The 20,275-nt window shown below is 20.1% G+C and overlaps 6 protein-coding genes across 6 annotated transcripts; 1 reads left to right on the top strand and 5 right to left on the bottom strand.

Annotated features, from left to right (window-relative positions):
• Positions 1 to 3,464: 3,464 nt before the first annotated feature.
• On the bottom strand, positions 3,465 to 3,700 carry SRAE_1000111350 (Proteolipid membrane potential modulator family-containing protein; the record flags this gene model as incomplete). Its single annotated transcript, XM_024648028.1, has 2 exons — positions 3,465 to 3,584; positions 3,647 to 3,700. 2 exons carry the CDS (start codon positions 3,698 to 3,700, stop codon positions 3,465 to 3,467), a joined length of 174 nt encoding a protein of 57 aa, XP_024502048.1.
• A 1,595-nt stretch (positions 3,701 to 5,295) lies between these two features.
• SRAE_1000111400 (Ubiquitin thioesterase OTUB2) lies at positions 5,296 to 6,237 on the bottom strand (the record flags this gene model as incomplete). The annotated part of the gene is made up of 2 exons (XM_024648031.1): positions 5,296 to 5,851; positions 5,921 to 6,237. The coding sequence occupies 2 exons, from the start codon at positions 6,235 to 6,237 to the stop codon at positions 5,296 to 5,298; spliced, it is 873 nt and encodes a 290-aa protein (XP_024502049.1).
• Positions 6,238 to 13,384: 7,147 nt separating this feature from the next.
• Positions 13,385 to 14,155, bottom strand: SRAE_1000111500 (Zinc finger, C2H2 domain and Zinc finger C2H2-type/integrase DNA-binding domain and Zinc finger, C2H2-like domain-containing protein; the record flags this gene model as incomplete). Its single annotated transcript, XM_024648032.1, has 2 exons — positions 13,385 to 13,771; positions 13,838 to 14,155. 2 exons carry the CDS (start codon positions 14,153 to 14,155, stop codon positions 13,385 to 13,387), a joined length of 705 nt encoding a protein of 234 aa, XP_024502050.1.
• Positions 14,156 to 15,013: 858 nt separating this feature from the next.
• SRAE_1000111600 (Thrombospondin, type 1 repeat and Apple-like domain-containing protein) lies at positions 15,014 to 16,954 on the bottom strand (the record flags this gene model as incomplete). The annotated part of the gene is made up of 5 exons (XM_024648033.1): positions 15,014 to 15,315; positions 15,358 to 16,081; positions 16,126 to 16,280; positions 16,331 to 16,840; positions 16,897 to 16,954. The coding sequence occupies 5 exons, from the start codon at positions 16,952 to 16,954 to the stop codon at positions 15,014 to 15,016; spliced, it is 1,749 nt and encodes a 582-aa protein (XP_024502051.1).
• Positions 16,955 to 17,714: 760 nt separating this feature from the next.
• On the top strand, positions 17,715 to 18,945 carry SRAE_1000111700 (7TM GPCR, serpentine receptor class v (Srv) family-containing protein; the record flags this gene model as incomplete). Its single annotated transcript, XM_024648034.1, has 4 exons — positions 17,715 to 17,795; positions 17,950 to 18,162; positions 18,223 to 18,630; positions 18,682 to 18,945. The coding sequence occupies 4 exons, from the start codon at positions 17,715 to 17,717 to the stop codon at positions 18,943 to 18,945; spliced, it is 966 nt and encodes a 321-aa protein (XP_024502052.1).
• A 324-nt stretch (positions 18,946 to 19,269) lies between these two features.
• On the bottom strand, positions 19,270 to 19,998 carry SRAE_1000111800 (Hypothetical protein; the record flags this gene model as incomplete). Its single annotated transcript, XM_024648035.1, has 1 exon — positions 19,270 to 19,998. One exon carries the CDS (start codon positions 19,996 to 19,998, stop codon positions 19,270 to 19,272), a length of 729 nt encoding a protein of 242 aa, XP_024502053.1.
• Positions 19,999 to 20,275: the final 277 nt, after the last annotated feature.

The following is a 20,275-nucleotide window of genomic DNA, read 5'->3' on the forward strand; positions in this document are numbered from 1 at the left end:
TTAAAAATATTTATTGTTTATAAAAGTAATAAATTTTTTTTTATTGATTATAATAATTATTTATAATAAAATTATTTTTACAACAATAGACTTTATTAAGAATAATTATTTAACAATATTTTATACTTTTTTCTTTTCTTTACATTAAAAATATTGTAATTAGAAAATGTTAATTGATTTTATATTATAATATTTTTTCTTTAAAAAAATTTTTTTAAACATAAAGAAAAAAAAAAAAGAAGTCATGTTGATAATTATACATTCATCAGTGCACATGATAAAAATACAATAGTATAATTTTATGCTTATATAACATAACATTTCCTTTTACTTAATTTACCTATCAATCATTTTTTATGATAAAAAAAAAAGTTTATTAATTGTTAATGAATAAGGTATTTCACAAATTTGATATTTCATTGTTATCATTTATTTTAACAAACTTAATTTTAGACATAATTAAATTTTTACTTCATCAAATTATTGTTTTTTAAAGAAAGAAATTGTAACTTTAAAATTTATTAACTAAACTTAGGTAATAATTTTTATAAATTTTTTTTTTATATTAAAAAAAGTATTATTAAAATACATTGTGGTAAAAATAGATATTTAATTTATAACATATATATATATGTATATAATATTATTTTATCATTAAATATCATTAAATAAAAAAAATTTTCCAAAAGTTATTAAATTTAATTAAAAAGAAAGAAAATTTATCTCTTAAAGTAAAAATTTTTGTTTAACCTTTACACAAAATTTCGCCAATTTTTAAATCTTATCATAAAATAGATAGTCTTTTATTTAATATTTATATATACATGAACTATGATATGTCCTACATTTCCAATTTTATTAATAAAATATAATTTTAATATTGGCATTAATATTTTAATAGTTGTTAAAATTAAAACATTTAAATAATTATTTATTACTTTAATATGTATAAAAATAATTTTGCAAAAGTTTCTTTTATATTAAAATTGTAAAGATAATTATAAAATATATTATAGTCTATTATATATGAAAAGGTATTTGATTCTTTTAAACGTTTAATTATAATATAACATGTACTAATTTTGTTAACAATAATTATTTTAAAACTTTTTATCAATCATTACCATAAAATTTAGTTTTATTAAGTAAATTTAATAGTCAATCATATAATGTAAAAATGTTATTGTCATTGTGGTATATAAAGTTTTGTACAAAATATTTGCCAAATTACCGTATGAAGGATAACTCACAAATTAAGAGAAATACATTTTTAAGTTGACAAGATGGTAAAAAAAAAAAAACGTTAAAGAAAAACAAACTTTAACAGGTATTGTTTTTTTTTTACCATTTTAAAGAAAGTAAAATAATATTAGTTATTCGTGACAATATTATAACAATTACATAACGATAAGTACTATAAAAATAACTATTTATATTTTTACATAAACATACTATTTTTTTAACATAAAGTTTAATTATTTTCCTCCCACACAAATGTTATAAAAAAAAGTTTTTTTTTTTGCCATACATTTATTACATTTAAAATAATAAAATATTTGTTAAATAACTTATATTATAAATATAATAAAAAAATTAAGTTGAATAAATATTTGTCATATGTAAATAGTGTTGGTGGTTTTATATATATCATCATTAAAAATTAACTTTTTTAAAAAAAAAAATAAATAAATAAAGATAATTTAATGACTTTAGAATGTTTTATCATTTTAGTAAATAATTACTTTATTTATGTTGAAAGTTTTTAATAAGAATTTTATACTCAATTTTTTTTTTGGTAATTTTAATTTTATTTGGGGGGAAAAATTTTTTTTAGTTTAAAATATTGTTAAACAGGAGTAATTACTAATTCTTATTTGATAGATTATGTTTCTATAATTTTAATAATTATTTATATAAATAAAATAAAAAAGATAATCTTTTTCTCAAAACATTTTCTTTTTATTAAAGACTTTTGAAGATGTTCTTAAAAATAAAGTACACAATTTTATTTAATTACAATTAATAAGATAAAAGTTAAACCACTATTTAAAATGATAAAAGATATAAATTTGTTTTATATATTCAATTTATAAGTTATTTTATAAACAAATGACAATGATATTATCAATCTTCCGATACTAAAATTAAATGATCTTAAAGAGTTAATTTGATGAATATACATTTAAGTACAGGTAAAATTAATTAATTACACATAAAAATAGTACATTTATAAAAACTTTTTTTGTTGTTTCATTGTAAAGATGGCACTTTAAAATTGTAACGATAAGATAATGTCAATTTTATTAATCAGTTAGTTATTTATGTTATGGATTTAGAAATCACCTTGATACCTTTTCATATGAAATATAAATAATCTAAAAGTATAATGATTTTAAACTTAATTTGACCTGATCATTTTATGGATACGATAACAGTCACTAGAAATAAAGAACAATTTAATTATCTTTAATGCTACTTAAAAATTTTTAAATTTGATAATTTTTATGAGATTGTACTTTATCATAGTGTGAATTTTTATTATAATATATTAAATTTTAAAATCTTTTTTAATATAATTTTTTATTATCATATTTATTAGAATATATTAATAGTGGTAAAATGTTATGTAGAAATAAAAAATGAACTAAAATTGTGTAGAAATACCTCATTTCTTTTTATAGATTCATAGTATTGATAAAACTTTTTTATAATATTGTATTATTTATATTAGTGTGCTTAAAATCATATACCATTAAAAATATTATTTGTATTAAATTTATGCTATTTTTGATTTAAAAAAAAAGAAGATGTTAACAAATTTTGGACAAATTTCATAAAAATTTGAGGAAAAATTTAAAAAATTTTAAGGCAACATAGAACATTTTTTAAAATTAGATGTATACAAAGTTTTTTATACATTTTTAAATAATTGTTAACATTTTATCATTCTCATATATAATCAAAAGATAATGATTAATAAAAAAAATGTCTTTAAAAAATGACTATTTTTCCAAAAGCTGTATACAAATATTATTATTATTATTAGATATTATACATACATTTATAATCACAAAGACCTTTAGAAAAATTTTTATGATTTTTCATGTTTTCATATTGATAATGTTTGACTGAACCAACAATTTTTTTTTTGATTTTTATTTAAAAATAAATTAATAAATTTATTTTAAATTTGCATTTAAAAAACAAATTAAATAAAGAAATCATTTATTTTTAATTATAAGAACAATTACAAAATTTCGTCAAAAAAAAAAATACTCCTCACATTAAAAATAAATTCAACAAAAATTAAAAATAATTTTTAATATAATGAGTTTAAAAAAAAACTTCTTTAAAATTATTTTAACAATTGAAGAAAAAAAACATTGTTATACATTGAAATCAACCAATGAAAAAGCTTGAAAATATTATTCGTAAATTTAAATATATTGTTTTATATTATCAAGCTAATATTTTACAATAATAAAGCATGCATGTATAAGACCTGGTATATATCCAAGAAGTGTCAAAAGAATATTGATAGCCAAATGAACACTGCATCCTTTTTCAAAGAAAACACCAACAGGCTATAAATATAAATTAATAAAAAAATAAATTTAATATATATTAGTAGTTGCCAAGGACTTACTGGAATAATTACACTGCAACAAATTTTTGGGCAATCGCTACAAGTTAATGGCATTTTGAAGAAATTTTCTAAAAAATATAAAATGAAAAATAAGTAAAATTATTTATTATATATATAAATATTATATATATAACTCGATTACATATTTCTATCAACCTAGAAAATTTAAATGATATAATGTTATATATAACGAATTGATTTATAAATAAATATATGATTCATAATTTCATTAATAATAGGTACCACAGTATGAAGATAATATCTTCTTGTCAATATTTATACTTCCACATATACTATCGTAAAAACTAGAATTGTCAAAAAGATAGAATGAAATATAATTATTGTTATTTTGTTAAAATTTACCAGAAATATAAATATATATATAATGTTAAAAAAAATTATTGTTACAATGAGAGACAACTATATATAGTTTAAAATGAAATGATATATCTAAAAATAAAGCGTTGTAATAGATATATAATAAAGTTAACTATAATGCCAATAATACTACAACTAATAGTAGTAATAGATGCTTCTCATATAAGCGCCAAATATATATTTACTATTCATCAAAGGTTAAAACAAAATATAATTAAGATATATATATATGTCATAATATCCATTGAGCAATTTCTTTCTCTATATTAAAAACTTTGGAGGTTGTTAATTTCTAAAAATAATTTTATCTTTACATATACATTAAAATAATGAAGTATATAGTAATAAATAATTAAATAACTTCATGGAAATAAAATTTATTTTAAATTTTATAATACTAAATAAATAATTAACTAAAATTATTTAAAAAAAAAAAATCAAATAATAGATAAAAATTCACTTAATAGCAAAACCACACATTTTACTAAAAGCATCTTTAAATGATAAAATTTAAAAGGGTTTTTTGATACAAAATTGTAAATTACCAAATTTAAAAATATTATTTTAATTTAAAATAAATATTTTTAATGTTAATGGTAATATTATGAACGAGAGGAAGTCATGTGAGAATTAATATTTTTTCATGAATTTAATATAAGCTTATTAATCTTATAAACTATATTTTATATATATAAAATTTTGGTTTCTTTTTTTTTCCTTAAGTTATTTTATAAATAAAAATACTTTGAATAGTAAACTATAGTAAACGAAGACTAATTCAACTTTAAAATGAAAATGGCAATAACACAATAATACATTTATATATATACAACATATATATATATTGTCTATTGATAAGAAGGAAAAGGATGACAAAACATAACAACAAAATAAAATGAATGATATCTTATTATTTTATTTTACTCTAACAAGCATACAAATAGTGGAGTAAAAATCGTTAAATAAAAATATATATTTGATAGTATGTATGAAAAATATTTTTAAAAATATATTTCTATACATAATGAGTCGTTATTATTAAGTACAAATATTTATTATTGTTGTACTCTTGATATAAATAATTATATAAGTAACACTTGATATATTTATCATATTTACCTAGAGAGGAACAAGTTTTAAAGACAAAAACTTTACTTATTGTTTACTATTTTATCAATAAAACTTAACCATTTACTAGTAAAAAAAATAAATGCAATTTAAAACTTAAATAATGTTTATTATCCAATCAAAAACTCGTACATTAGTGAAACTTAGTCTTTATACAAAATATCATAATGCCCTGGTCTGTAAAGGAAAAATAAAAATGGTTCTGTGTTAGGGGAATCACTACCACAAATATCATAGTGAATACCACCTTCTGGACTGTGACTTTGATCCATATATTCAATACGAATGTTAACTTTTAAAGCATTTACAAGAGCAATTATTGTGATATGATCGCATTCCTTCCACATAGGTTCTACCTCATCCAAACAAAATGCCTCCATTGTCCTTTCACCTTCAATAAAACCTTCATACAACTCCTTATTTTCTCTTAAAAAAGCTGATGTTAATATTCTCATGTATGCAACATAATAATTAGCAATATTTTCATCACCTAATGTTACCATTAATGAATTACAATCATAAACATCATTTCCTAAATCTTTTAACAATTCATCAATACTATCACAAAAATCTGAGGTCGTCAATTCAGGAAAACCCATAGCAAAAAATTTATCTCTCCATTCTCCTGCTAGTTTTTTAAATTGTTCTAGTAAACTTTTATCAGTTAAACATTTTTCAAGGAGTGCTGTCAAAATTGATCTATAAAAAAATTCATTATTTTTAAGATATGAATAAAAAAATATTATAAAAATTGAAAGTGCAACCTACCTATAGAAACAATTTCCATCACCACGGACACGCCTCACATGTCCATATGTATTTGATAATTGTACAGCTTTTTTAGAATATTCTGGTGATGTCTCAGGAACATATGCCTCAACCAAAGTTAATATATTTGATTTTGGTCCAATTAACTCTTGATTATTTCTTACTTCATCCTCAATTTGTAATGAAAATATCCTTGATTGCTCATATAGTAAATGTTCATTCTCCTGTAACTGTTGTTGTAATGTTTTGCCATTGTCGTCTAATTCATTATTAGTAACTTCGTTAACTGTTCGTGGTATTTGATTTTCAGCAGACATATTTTTCTAGAAAAAAAAAAGAAGGGTACCAATAGTTAGTTAAATATGTAAGAAAGACACCATAAGACGCGAAGTTAAATATTGATACAAATTTAATATAAGATTAAAGTAGTTTTAAATGTAAATAATTAATTGATCAGAAATTTATAATTATTCTCGAATTGTCTAGAATATATAATATTATTTGTAATCAGTAAACGCTTTTGGAGTATAGTGTACCTTATTCAGCTTATTCAATTAAATGGTTTAATCATTAAAATTATTGCAAAAATTATATCAATTAAGTGTCTACTTTAATATGAACTTTAAACTTTCCAATCATGACTAAGAATTTTCGATCATAAAACAAAAATTTTTTTGTACTAAGAAAACGTGAAAATTTTAAAATTGATAAGTATTTATGTTAATTGTTATAAAAAATGAAAGAATAAGTATTACTCAAAGAATAAAAATATTTTTGTCATGAGATAAACAACTTAAATGTGAATCAAAATATTAGTTTCTTTTTTTTGTGAAGATATGTAAAACTTTAGAATAATTATGTTAAAAAAAAAATTTGAAGGAAAACATCCTACTATTTTTTTTTTTAATACAAATTCAATCTTGTTACAAACATCATTTTTAAGAATATAAAGAAATAAATTTGATCATCAAAGAAAAAATGACAACATAAAAAAAGAACAATTTTCTTTGTTAAAAAATTAAGAACATTTGTAAATAAAGTTAAATGTATGCCAACAACTTTTTTTTTTAAATTTTAATAAAAGTTTAGGAATTATTTTATTAATAATAGTTTGAATTGATAATCAAATTAAACAAGTCAAAAAATGATAGATCAAAAGTAATTTTTATTTTTTATTAATATTATTTTTTATAGGAAAATTAATATATATTTAAAAATTACATAAAATAAAATAAAAATGGTTTAAAAAGTTAGGTTAATAGTAGAATAAAATGTTATTTCAGCAATTAATTACTATAATTAAAACTTTTTAAGTAGAAAAATTGTTTTCTACTTTTTAGCATATCATGTGAAAGATAATTCTTTTAATATATTTACGTCAAAAAATGATCATGGCAATTTATGAAAATACTTAATGACAATAAAATAAAAAATATCATATATATATAAAAAAAAAGATAATCTATGAAACATAAAATTTTATCACATAAATGTTTATAAAGGTAATTTTCTTAAACAATTAATTCTATTTATAAAAAAAAAGACAAAAACAATCAAAATAAAATCTCTGGGGTTTTTTTTATTCATGATACTAGTTTATGAATGGCTTTGTATATATATTTATTATCCATTGAACAATGTTTTTATAAAATAAAATAAAAAGTTAGAGAAATAAAAAATATGTATATATCATAGATTATTGTGGAATATTTTTTCAGGTCGATATATATTTAATCAGATATGTTATGATTTATATTTTGTAACTTTATATATATATATATATTTGATAATACTTTATTAAAAAATTTAATATTATGGCAAAAAAAAAATTTGATAATTTATGGAGAAATAAGAAAATATTTGAAATTTGATATATTAACTAATATTTGTGTTATTTTTACACTTTATTAACAAAGATATATAAATTGAGTATTTGTAATACTAATAAGAAAATTTTAAAATGAAGCCTAAGATTAATTATAAAAAAAAAATGCAGTATTAATAATAAATAAACAAATAGTATATAATTTGTTCTTTTTAAATTTTTTGTATTTATTATACATATATTTATAATAAATGTAAAATAATAGTTAAAACTATAAGCTTTCATTTTATACATTGTTTTGGTAGATTATTGTTATATCATATATATATATATATATAAATATATATACATATATGTATATAAACATAGTATTTTTAAAAATATTTTGAATATTCATTTACAAGCAATTTGAATTTATCGGGAGAAAATTACATAAATGTAGAAATAAGAAAATGAAATTTTTAAAAATGTTAACCTGAATTTGTTTAAATTATATGAATATTTTTATATTTATGATAATAAAAATATCCTCATTAAACTAACAAATTTACCTTTAAATTTGATACCATTAATGTAACATCATTTGATAGATATCATTACAATATTTTTAATTATTACAATCATTATTTTTTTTTAAAAATCTTTTTATAGATTTAAGTAAAAGAACTTACCACAAGATATAATGAAAATATTTTAAAATTAAATATTCATTTAGAAGTAATAAAAAATATGTAAACATTTTTTTTATAATTATATAATGTTTTAATTTTTAAGTTAGAAAAATACCTATATTGAATTTTCTTATATTTATAATTTATATCATATGTGTTGATAATAAAATAAAAACATATTTTATCTTTAGATATATTTTTATTATTTTTAAGCTAATGAAACTAAATACATTTTTTTCTATAAAAAGAGAGGTAAAGATGTTCATCATGAAAATGTAAAAAATTTTTACTAAAAGTATAAAAGTATCAAAAAGTATAAATTTTACATTATGAAATATTATAAAATAGAATGTGTTAATATATTGAATAAAAAGTTTTCTACCACAATAAATATATATATATATACGTATATATATATATTTCAACTTTGACAACTTTTGATGGTAAATTTTTTTTTTATTATACAATTAACTTTTGTTTGAATCTTTAAGTTTTTGAAAAATTCATACTTTTTACATTATTATTTATTCTGGTTACAAAATTAAATTTTAAAATTCAACATTCTTATGACATGTTTTACTTATTTTTTAAATGTAATCTTTTTATCAATCTTTGTTAATCGCATATTTTTATAATTCAATAATTAGAAAAAAAATTTTTCTTTTATTTAATGATTAAATATAATGACATTGTTGTGGAAAAAAAAATATTGGCAAATAAATATTTTAATTGGAAAACTTTGAAAATATTTATTATAAAAGATATATAATTTATGATAATTATGATAAACAATATTTAGTCTGTTGTATAAATAAGTTACCTCTTTTTAAATAAAATAATTTTGTTGAAAATTCCCTTATAGTTTGAAATTAATAGAAATTTGTTGTTACTTTTGACAAAATTTTATATTTAATGGTATATTACATAGTAATAAATTTAAAAAACTTTGTAATAAAATTGCAAAAAAAAAAAAATCAATTTACCTTTTTGAAATTAATTATAGACATAAATACGTATTTATTAGTTTAACTTACAAATAAAGTTATATATAAAAAGTACCAGATGAAGTATTTAATTGCATTGACAACTGTCATAATGTTGCTAAAAATAACATTAATATTTAAATCAAAAACACTTTTTTTTTACAATTATTTACAATCAAAAAATATTATAACTTCATTTTTATTAATTTTTTAATATACTTATTATTATGTTATTTGTAATTAATGATTAAAGGTATGTGTTAATAAGTTAGTGGAATGAAAAATTAATGAGAAAATTGGATTTAAAAATAAAATATTATTGAGAAATATTTGTTCTTGTCAACTTGCATTTTGTAAGTAAAAAAAATATGCTAAAAAAAGAAATTTTTTCCATAGATTTCTAATCTTGTATGATAAAAAAAGCAAAATGTTATGCAGTATAAAATTTTTATTTTTAGAAATCATACATATTTATAAAATCATTTGACGTCATTACATGGAATGACGTATAAATATTAAAGTTTATCTTTTTTTAGCTTGAAATTTTTTATTTTCTTTATTTATTATCCTTGATCCCTTATCAATGTTTTGATTTAAAACTATGATTAAGTATACATAATCCACCATAATCAAGTTCTGATATAACATTTTTAAAGACCATCAACCAATCATTGAAATATACTTCTTCTTTTTTCTTTAGATTTATCCTTTTAAATCTTCCTGTACCAGCTAAGTCAACATAATTAAATTTTGAAGTTAATATTTCAATTTTGATTTCAATATATTAAAAAAGTTTTTAAAATATCAGCACTAAATATTCAAAATACATATATGTTATATCATTTACAATTTTTCTAATTTTTTTTCTTTCATCTTCTATAATCCTCAGTTTACTATTATCCTCTGATAATAGATCACTTATCATATATATTATTTACACTAAGAAAACATTAGTATCATGCAATTAATTTGTTGATAAAATATTGTGTTTAAAAAAAAACATGGACAATTCTGATGGAATATTTAAGTACTTTTTTAAAAATAATATAATAACTATGGAATTAAAATGTCTAAATAAATATATAAAAAAAAATAAAATAATTAATTAAATAAAATATAAAAATTTATTATTTGATCTGAATACATAGATTGTTTTCAAACATCATATAATCAACTATCACTATCAATCCGTATATATACTTTTCAAAGTATATACATATGCAAATTAAATATTAAAAAAAAGGAAATGTCTCCAAAGTACCTAATATGAAGAAATTATTTTTTATCGTTTTCTTAAAATGCCATAAAAGAAGTATATCATACATATATGTTATATGAATACTTTAATGTTAAAGGTATTAGAGATAAAAGACAAAGCTATAACTTATAGAGTAATGATAAAAATGCCTAACAACTTTTTATTAGCGTTAAACATACAACTATGATAGTAACAATGACATTTATCATTTATCTATTTTTTTACCTTTGGGATTCAATTGCTTTTTGATATCGTTTCGGGAATTAGTTTTTGATGAAATAAAACATTTCATTTGTAGTGAATATTCTTCATTTTTTTTTAAATTCATTTCAATGTTTGATTGTAAAACTTTTCATTTTCTTGAAAGAGTGTTGTTTTCAATAATAATAATACTATAAACTTTATCTATTGGATTACAGTAAATATTTTCAATAGTAATGGTGAATATTTTTAATCACAACAATGATATATTATTGAGGTGATTATTAACATAAGAATGATTTTAAAAAGAAATTAAAAACATTCTTTTCTTCAATTGAATGTTGATTTAATCTTATTTATCAAATTTTTTTTGATTTTTATGGAAATTTAATATACTCAAGTAGCTCCTATTTAATAGGGTATTCAGGGATGTATGAAATTTATTATGAAATAGTAACAAATTATAGTGTTCTTCGGTAAGTCAGTAGAATAAGTTACTGAACCAATAGATATTTTAAGACTTCTAATGAATATAAATTTTTTAACTTAATCATTAATGATTCATTGAAATGATTTAAAAAAAAACTATTGAAAATGTTTTTTGTATTTTGAATATCTCTTGTTAACTTTGATTTTAAATGAATCAGATAGAGGAAAAAACTCAACTCTTTTTCCATCATATCTTAGGAAGGCAATTATTCCACTTTGGAACTCTTTTTCAATTACTACTTCTTTATTGTCAAATACATTTGGTCAAGTTTTCTATTGTTTTCAAATTTTTTTTAAATTTTTGAAAGATTAAAAATTCGATTCTGTATGTTTATTATTAGAATCAATAGGAAGTATTTCTATTTTTCCCAAAATTTTTAATTTCTATAAGAAAATAAGAAATATCATAGAATCCTATGTATAATTTTATTGTAAGTCAGGGTTTTTAAAATACAAAAAATAGATTTATGGTTTTTTACCAATAACTAAAATATAACCCGTTTACGGGATGTTTTCCTATTTATATAAAAATTTTATTATTAATAATAACACTTTTGAGTAAGTGTTATCTAAAAAAATGGATAATAATTTCTATTAAAATATCAAATTTGGAATTTTTTCAACTATTTTTCAACATCATGTTAATAATAGTAGCATTTTTTGTACTCAAAATTCTCCCAATATATTAATTGATAATTTATTTTTTTCTTAAAATTTAAAAGGGAAATCAATAACATCAGTAAAAGTATAACTATTAAGTTATCACCTTTACCAATATCAAATCTTTACTAAAAAAAATTCCTACATTTATAATCTTTTTCTTCCATCTATTTACTTTTAATAATTTTTAATATTAAATATTTTATTGCTTTTAAAAATTCTCAGCCCATCTGACTTGAAGTTGTACCTATCTGAAAAATATCAAATAAGTGCAAGTTTCTATTCTTATTTCTTGTATCCTATAAAAGTTATCATAGAAGTTGAGAAAAAAATATTAACTTTAAAATGTTATAAAGATTTTTATTTAATATATTTATTAGCTATTATTGCTTAAAAAGTTTTGTTTTTATATCTGTTGTTGTTATTTTGTAACACACTTTCAGGCATTTTATTTTATTCTCATAATATGCTTAATATTATTTATTATTTAGTGTTCTAAAATTTATTATAATTATGAAAATATTTGTTAATGCTATATTAGGTAACATCAAACTTTTTTAGAGTTGACAAAATTTATATTACTTTTTTGTTAAGTAATTCTGATGATTTTAATATTTTTATCTATTTTACCCAATATTGTGTAATATTTTGTACCTTTTAAAACTTTTATATTTTACATCTTAAAATGATAATTGTATAAAATTTTGACAAACTATTTATAAATATATTAAATATACAAAATAAGACTTAAATCAAGTATACTGTAACAGTGAAAAAATAATTATTACATTTCTAATCTTAGTAGATTTTTAAACTTTTTTTACATATTATATGATAAAACTCTTGTTAAAACTATTTATAACAAATTTTTGATTAAAATTTTAACTACTTTTTATTTTATAAAATCATTAAAGATAAATTTTGAATCTCTATTAGTTGAGTTAATAAAATTCCAAATTAAATATTATTTTAAAATTTAAAAAATTTTCTTAAAATTATTATAAAAAAAAGGTGTTAGATATGAATTGTTTACATCTGGACTTTTTTTTATATAAAAAGTAAGACAAATTACTAGTATGGAAATTTATCTTTTGAATGATCAAAATTTAATAGGATTATCAGATGACTGATATATTTACTTTAACAACTGAATGTTCTTATCTAGTAATAAGTTTACCTTTAACTTGTCAATCAAAAAGTCTTTAACTATAACGACAAAACAATCAAATAATATTATATAACCCATACAACTATAAAATGATATAAATATCAATGATAATATAATTAGATTTATATTATTATAAAATTAAAAAATGATTACTATTAATTACAAATATAATTGTTATAATATATAACATTAAAAATTTATATGTAAAATTAAACTTTACATAATGTCCTATTGATTTTAAGGGGTCCGTGAAAATTATAGTAATGTATCATTAAATTTTCACTTCTTGTAAATCCTTTGCCACATTCCTTACAATTAAAAATACTATTCTCATGGGATGTTTTGATATGTTCAGTAACAGCATCAACTCCTTTAAGTGTAAGAGTACAGTTAGGTAACGGGCATTCAAGACCAGCATAACCCTGGATATGTTTCATTCCATGAATATTAAATGTATCAGTTCTAGTAAATGTTTTCGAACATATGACACATTTATAACATAGAGATCCTTTATGGAGACGATTGTGCCTTTGGAGTGAGGAGGAACATCCAAATTGTTTACCACATACACTACATATGAAAGCTTTTTCATTATTCTATAATTTTAATTTTTTTATAAAGAATAAATTATTAAAAAGCTTTCAATTATATATTTAACTTACATTTTTACCATCATCACAACCTCTACTCCATTCATCTTCTTCTCTAGTATTATTACTATCAATTAGCCCATTACCATCTTCAAAATATCTAAGACCATACTCCTGTTGATCAGTATTTTGATTATCATCAATTGATATGGAATGAATATCAATACCAGCAATAAGATTATCCGGATGAGTTGATGCATGAACAGATCTTAACATTGGATCAATGAACATTTCCTCACAAGCATAACATTTATACATGATGTCAAGATAGGAAAGGCAATTTTCATAAGTATGATGAATGATATTTTTTCCTTCTAAATCGTTCATCATCAAACTTTTATGTTGTATATCTGTAACTTTTTTTATGGCAATATACAATAAGATACTATTTTGTCAAACACACAAACAATTTTTTTTTTTTTTTTTGAAATTCTTTTTCTTCTTTATCTTGATATATATATATAATATATATATTTATATAGTATACCTGTAAAAAGTATAAAAAAAAAAAACAAAAAATAGTGTATAAGGTTCTGTTTCTATGGTATAGGCAGATGATGACTGTATGTCTCTGTGTCTTCGTAGAAGGAAGAGGTAATATCATAAAAGTACACAAAAGGATGTATAAAAAAGGAATGTTTTTTTATCTTTTTTTGGACTTTTGTATCTATAAATGTTAAGAAAAAAAAAATGTTAACTTAATGATAGAATGGATTTTTTTTCTATTAATTTTTCTAACCCTTTATTAACCTATACATACTTATTTTATATTCATTTTTATTATATTTTTAGTGATATATTTTATCATGGTATATATATGTTTGTTTTAATAGATATTGATAATGTCCTAAGGTACCATTTATGCATCGTTATCAATTGTACATAACATGAATTGATGATAAATATGTACACGTTAAGGGGTAGGATTATAATTTCTCATCAAAATTAATAGATAAATATAATACTTTTTTTTTCTATCCAGACAACTGTCATCAAGAATTAATAGTATATATATAAATGTAACCAAAATCATCATAATATAAATTCTTTTTTTTTTTAATTAAATTATTAGATATAAAAAAAAAATATTAGATTCATATCATACAAATTAACATATAAAATATTAGAATTAAATATATCGAAATTTTTCTTTTAAAATAATAAACTAAAAAAATGATAAGAAAAAAATTAAGAACATTTTTTAATATATAAATCACCAGAACCACTTTGGAAAGAACTTATGTCACCATTAGTTAATGGTTTGTATAAGTAACAATTAGGTGAAGTTTTCATAAAACCTGCTACCGGATTAAAAACCCAAGCTCCACAATATTCTGTATCAAATAATGGATGATTCATGTTACATAGTTGTTCACAATGATTAGCATCCATAGTATAATATCGATATGCTACATTTGCTGTTGTCCCTGTTGTACCATCGACTTTGTTTTCTTGTTTTTCCCATACACATATTGCTGTTTCGGGTGTTTCTAAAATTTTTATATCTAATACTTTTATCTAAAATAACTTACTTCCCACAACACAATTTATATCTTGCATATAATATATTGAATTTGAAACTTGCATCACTGGTTTTGTAACATTTCCAAATAATATACATGATTTTCCTGGACCTGCTGTTATATATGCTCCACATTTAAACTTTGTTTCACTTTTACATCTAGTAATACAATTTTCTTGTTTACCTACAGCTTTAAAATTTTTTGATGGACGAGAATTAGAATCAACATTATCTATTCTACAACCATCTTCAACAATAATTGGATGAGGTGATGTTCCTGGAGGTGGACATAATCCTCCAGTACATGATCTTGTTTCTATAAGTGTATCATTCATTGTTATACAGTAATCCTCCTCACCAGAAATTAATGGTCTTTCTTTGTTTTGTATACAATCTTTATTACATTCACTCCAATCTGACCAATTACCAAAAATACATGGTGCTAAAGTTGATGATGATTGGACAATTTTTGATGACGAAAATGTTGTTGGAGGTAATGTTGAGGTGATGGGAGTTGTCTCTGTAATTTCTACTGTTATTGTTGTTGTTACTGGAGGTGGTGGTGTTGGACAGGCGCCACCAGTACAATTTTTATTATTTATCAATGGTTCATCAATTGTATCACATTCTTCTACTTTTCCTGTTAATAATTCTCTTGTAGAAAACTGATTACAATTTTCATCACATTCACTCCACATACTCCAATTACCGTATGTACATATTGAGTCGCAGGACTATAAAATTGAAATTATTTTTTTTTATTACCAGTTTTACTTACAACGGAACAATTTTCTGTTAATGATTTTTCTGAATCTAAACAGGGAACACCATTAGGATCACCTTCTTGTAAGACTTCTCTTGTTTTTATGTGAACACCATCACACGTCGCTGAACATGCTCCCCATTCACTCCATTGTGTATATTCACAATTTTCTGAAAAAAAAATAAATTTATTTTTTTATTAAAAAAAAGTTATATTTTACTTGGTGGTGCATGACAATTTTTTGTCCATAAATTTAAGTTACCAGTTGGTAAATCTTGTGGAATATCTTCATAAAGCATACAATTAGATAAACCATTTGGATTAACAATAAATGCTTCATAATTAAATCCTTTATATTGATTTATACAAAATTGAAAACATGATTCTTGTGTTGTTTGCCCCGGTGATTCTGCTTTTGCAGATGGATGGTAAGTGATACCTGTTTGATTAACAGTAAATTCACAATATCCTATTGATGGAATTGTATCATTACAACTTTTAACATAAAGAATATATGGTCCATCATCTTTAAATATTTGTATTGATAGATTAACTTTATCAAAAAGATAACAATGTCCAGGATATCCTGGCCATAAAAAAGCTGTACAGGTAATATTAGTTTCTTTGATACATGCATCACGACAATCATCACTATTACGTATGAATATGTTAGTTGAGTATCCTAATGGTTGTTGTGTATTAACACCATATAATATTGGAAAATAGGAACCTAGAAAAACATATCAATTAATTTACTAGTTTGTTACTTTATTCATAATAACTTACATGTTAATGCAATTTGTGGTAATAAAAAAAGTATAAAAACAAAAAATATATAATTCATAATAAAAAGAGTTTGGATATGACTATAAAATAATGGATATAAAATACTACCTATTTTATAATATCTTTTAGTATAATAAAAAAAAAAGTACTTTATTTCAAATTTAATAGTAATATATTATATATATTAATAATTATTAAAGAGTAATCGGTTTATTCTAGTATATAATTTAATCTCTTAAAATTTACTTGAATTTTAGAGTATGGTATTAATGTAAAAAAATTTTTTTTAATTATATGGTATAAATTTAAAAAGATAATTATATTTTTTTAAACTTAGCAACTTTAATTATTTCTACTAAATATATTTTTTTTATAACATTTAAAAAATTATAATATTAAAAAAAAAATTCTATTTTTAATTATATAAATAATTATTATTTCTCTTAACAGATTTATAATCTTTTAAATAATTGTTTTTGTGGAAAATAAATAAGTATATGTACCTATATAAATTAGTCTTCTTTATTATAAAAATAAATTGACAGATATTAATTATATTAATAAAATAAATTATATAATTATGTATAATTAATGAAATTTCAAATAAAGTTAAAATTTATAAAATTACAAAATTTATTTCAACATATATTATAATTACTAATACCTTCATTTCATTTAATTTTAAAAAGAGATTTATTTTAAAGTAATAAAGTAAAATAGATTTTTATTTTTAAAATATTATGTATACTTTACAATTAATATTGGTATGTTTATACTATATATATGGTATACCATCATATTTTTTAATGTTACTAGTAATGTATATTATTTTATTTTCAAAGCAATATTCTGATTTAAAATCGGCTTACTATCAATTACAATTTTATATTCTCATTGTGGTATGTTTCTTTTTATTATTATAAAAATATTTTATATAATATGTGTTCGTTTAATTAAAAAATAAAAAGTTTTTTGTACATTGTAATTATATATATAATTAATCTAGTTACTTACTGTTAATAAAATATTTATTTTGATTTATCAATATTATAGGATTTTTTATCATATTTAAATTCAAATGCCTCAAATAGATTACCGAATTATGGTGTATTTAATAATTTTTTTGAAACATTACGTATTCAAGAATTTGATATAAGAATTATAAATTTTATTTGTTATACAACAATCTTTTCACAATATATAGGTGTTGTATTTTTATCATTAAATAGATTTACAGCTATCTATTTACATATTTATTATGATAAGGTAAGTAACTTTTTAATTAATTAATTAAATTGTTACTTTTTTATTAAATTATTTTTATAGTTCTGGAAATACTTATTACCAGTTGCCGTTTTAATAATATATTTATTTCCATTAATTTTTACCTGGCCATATCTTTGTAATTTAACAGTTTATAGAATCCTTTGGGATGATGATGGAGAAGGTGGTTATAATATTACAACAAAACAAAATAAATGTATATTTTTTGATAAAGCATTAGTTGTATCTACATTTTCATTTGGTTGTTCATCCATCTCTGCTGTACTTAATTTTGCCTCATTAGCTCATCTTGTCAAAGAGAAGGGATTTCTTGCACTTTTTAGAAATAATAAAAAATGTCCTAAAAAAACTATTAGTGAATATGAGATGAATAAAACTAGAAGTGAAAGGAATATGTTATTATGTTCAATATTATCATTTTTCTTTGGACTATTATTTGGAATTTGTTCTGTAAGTCTTTTTTTTTTAATAATAATTTTTTATAAAAAATATTTTTTTAAGCAATTATCTGCCTACTTTGCTGAACGTAAAATGTGGAGAGGTTTCAGAATTAATTGTATGGCTATTTCTGTTTTTTATGATTTAACATCACTCTCAAAATGTTGGATGTTGTTTATAACAAGTTCAACAATCAGAAAAGAGATTAAAAGGATATTCTTTGGTAACAGTAATCTTACTCGGGTAAAATTAATTAACCTTCGTTCATCAAATATTATTCCTGTTGGAAAAAAAACAAAAACTGAAAAAAGTAAAAGTTCAATTTAATATATTTTTTAATTTAATTTTTATAAAAGATAAATTTCATAAGTCATATTAATAATTAATTATATTATTATTCATGAAAAAACAAAGTTTTAGAATGTATATATATAATATAGAAAATATGATAATATACCATAAGAAAATGTTATTAAATTATAGACAAAAAAATATTTATATTTTAAATATTTTCAATTACAATGAAGAAATAATTTTGTAAGGCATTAAATTTTTTTATATTTCAATCATTTTACATGCTTCATAACTATCCTTTTTTTTTTATTAAAAAGGACATTGAGATTTTATATTGGTTCATCTACATTAATGATATTATTGTTCATTGTTATTATTGGCAGGTGAAGTTATATTAACATTTCCAGCAAAACTAATTGGTTTTGAAGTTGAACCCATTTTTGATCCCATTTTTGAACCACTTTTTGAACCACTTTTTGAACCTGTTTTTGAACGAGTTCCTGAAAACATTCCTGAACCTTTACTACTAGTTGTTCCTGAAAGTGAACCTGAATAACCAGATGGATTAAGATCATCAAGTTGTCTTTTTTTATTTGGTATCTCACAACACCATATACTACATATATTAAAAAATATAAAAAGGGCACCTAACCAATTTAGGCCAACAGCAATAAACCATCCAATATGTATAGTATCTTTTTTGTTTAAAGAAATATTTCTTATTCCAAAGTGCATTGAAGCACCATTAATAACATATAATGCTATTGTAATAACCAAAAGAACAATCTTTCCAACTGATGATAAATTTTTTTTTAAACAATTTCTTATAAGAAACATTCCAAGAAATGGAAAAATAATGGCTACTGGAATAAAGATTACTGGAGCATACATTTCTGGAACTTTATTATCAACCCATGTACCAATATGTGTACTGGAATATGGTGAGTAAGACTCAAGACCATCTTTTCTGAAATCTTTGCCTAAATATTTAAAAAATGGTCCCACCATCAAGATAACCCATGCTGTAATTGTTACCACTATTTGTAAACTAAATAGTATATATGATGCTACTGTTAAATGAAACATTTAAAAAAAAAAATGTTTTTATCACAAATGAAAATAATTTAACACTGGAATAATTTTTGTATAATAATTTTTATATTTATATATTCTTAATATTCATTTTTTTTATAAAAAATAGAATTTGTTGTCAATTTGTCTGTAGGTAAATTTTTTATAAATTATTATGGATTTTTAATTTAAAGGAATTTATTATGGTAATTGATAATAAATAAATAATATTAAAAGACACAAAAAATTAAATTAATTATCAAATAAATTATATCAAAATACTTTTACCTAT

Source organism: Strongyloides ratti (genome assembly GCF_001040885.1).
Source record: "Strongyloides ratti genome assembly S_ratti_ED321, chromosome : 1".
Taxonomy (NCBI): domain Eukaryota; kingdom Metazoa; phylum Nematoda; class Chromadorea; order Rhabditida; family Strongyloididae; genus Strongyloides; species Strongyloides ratti.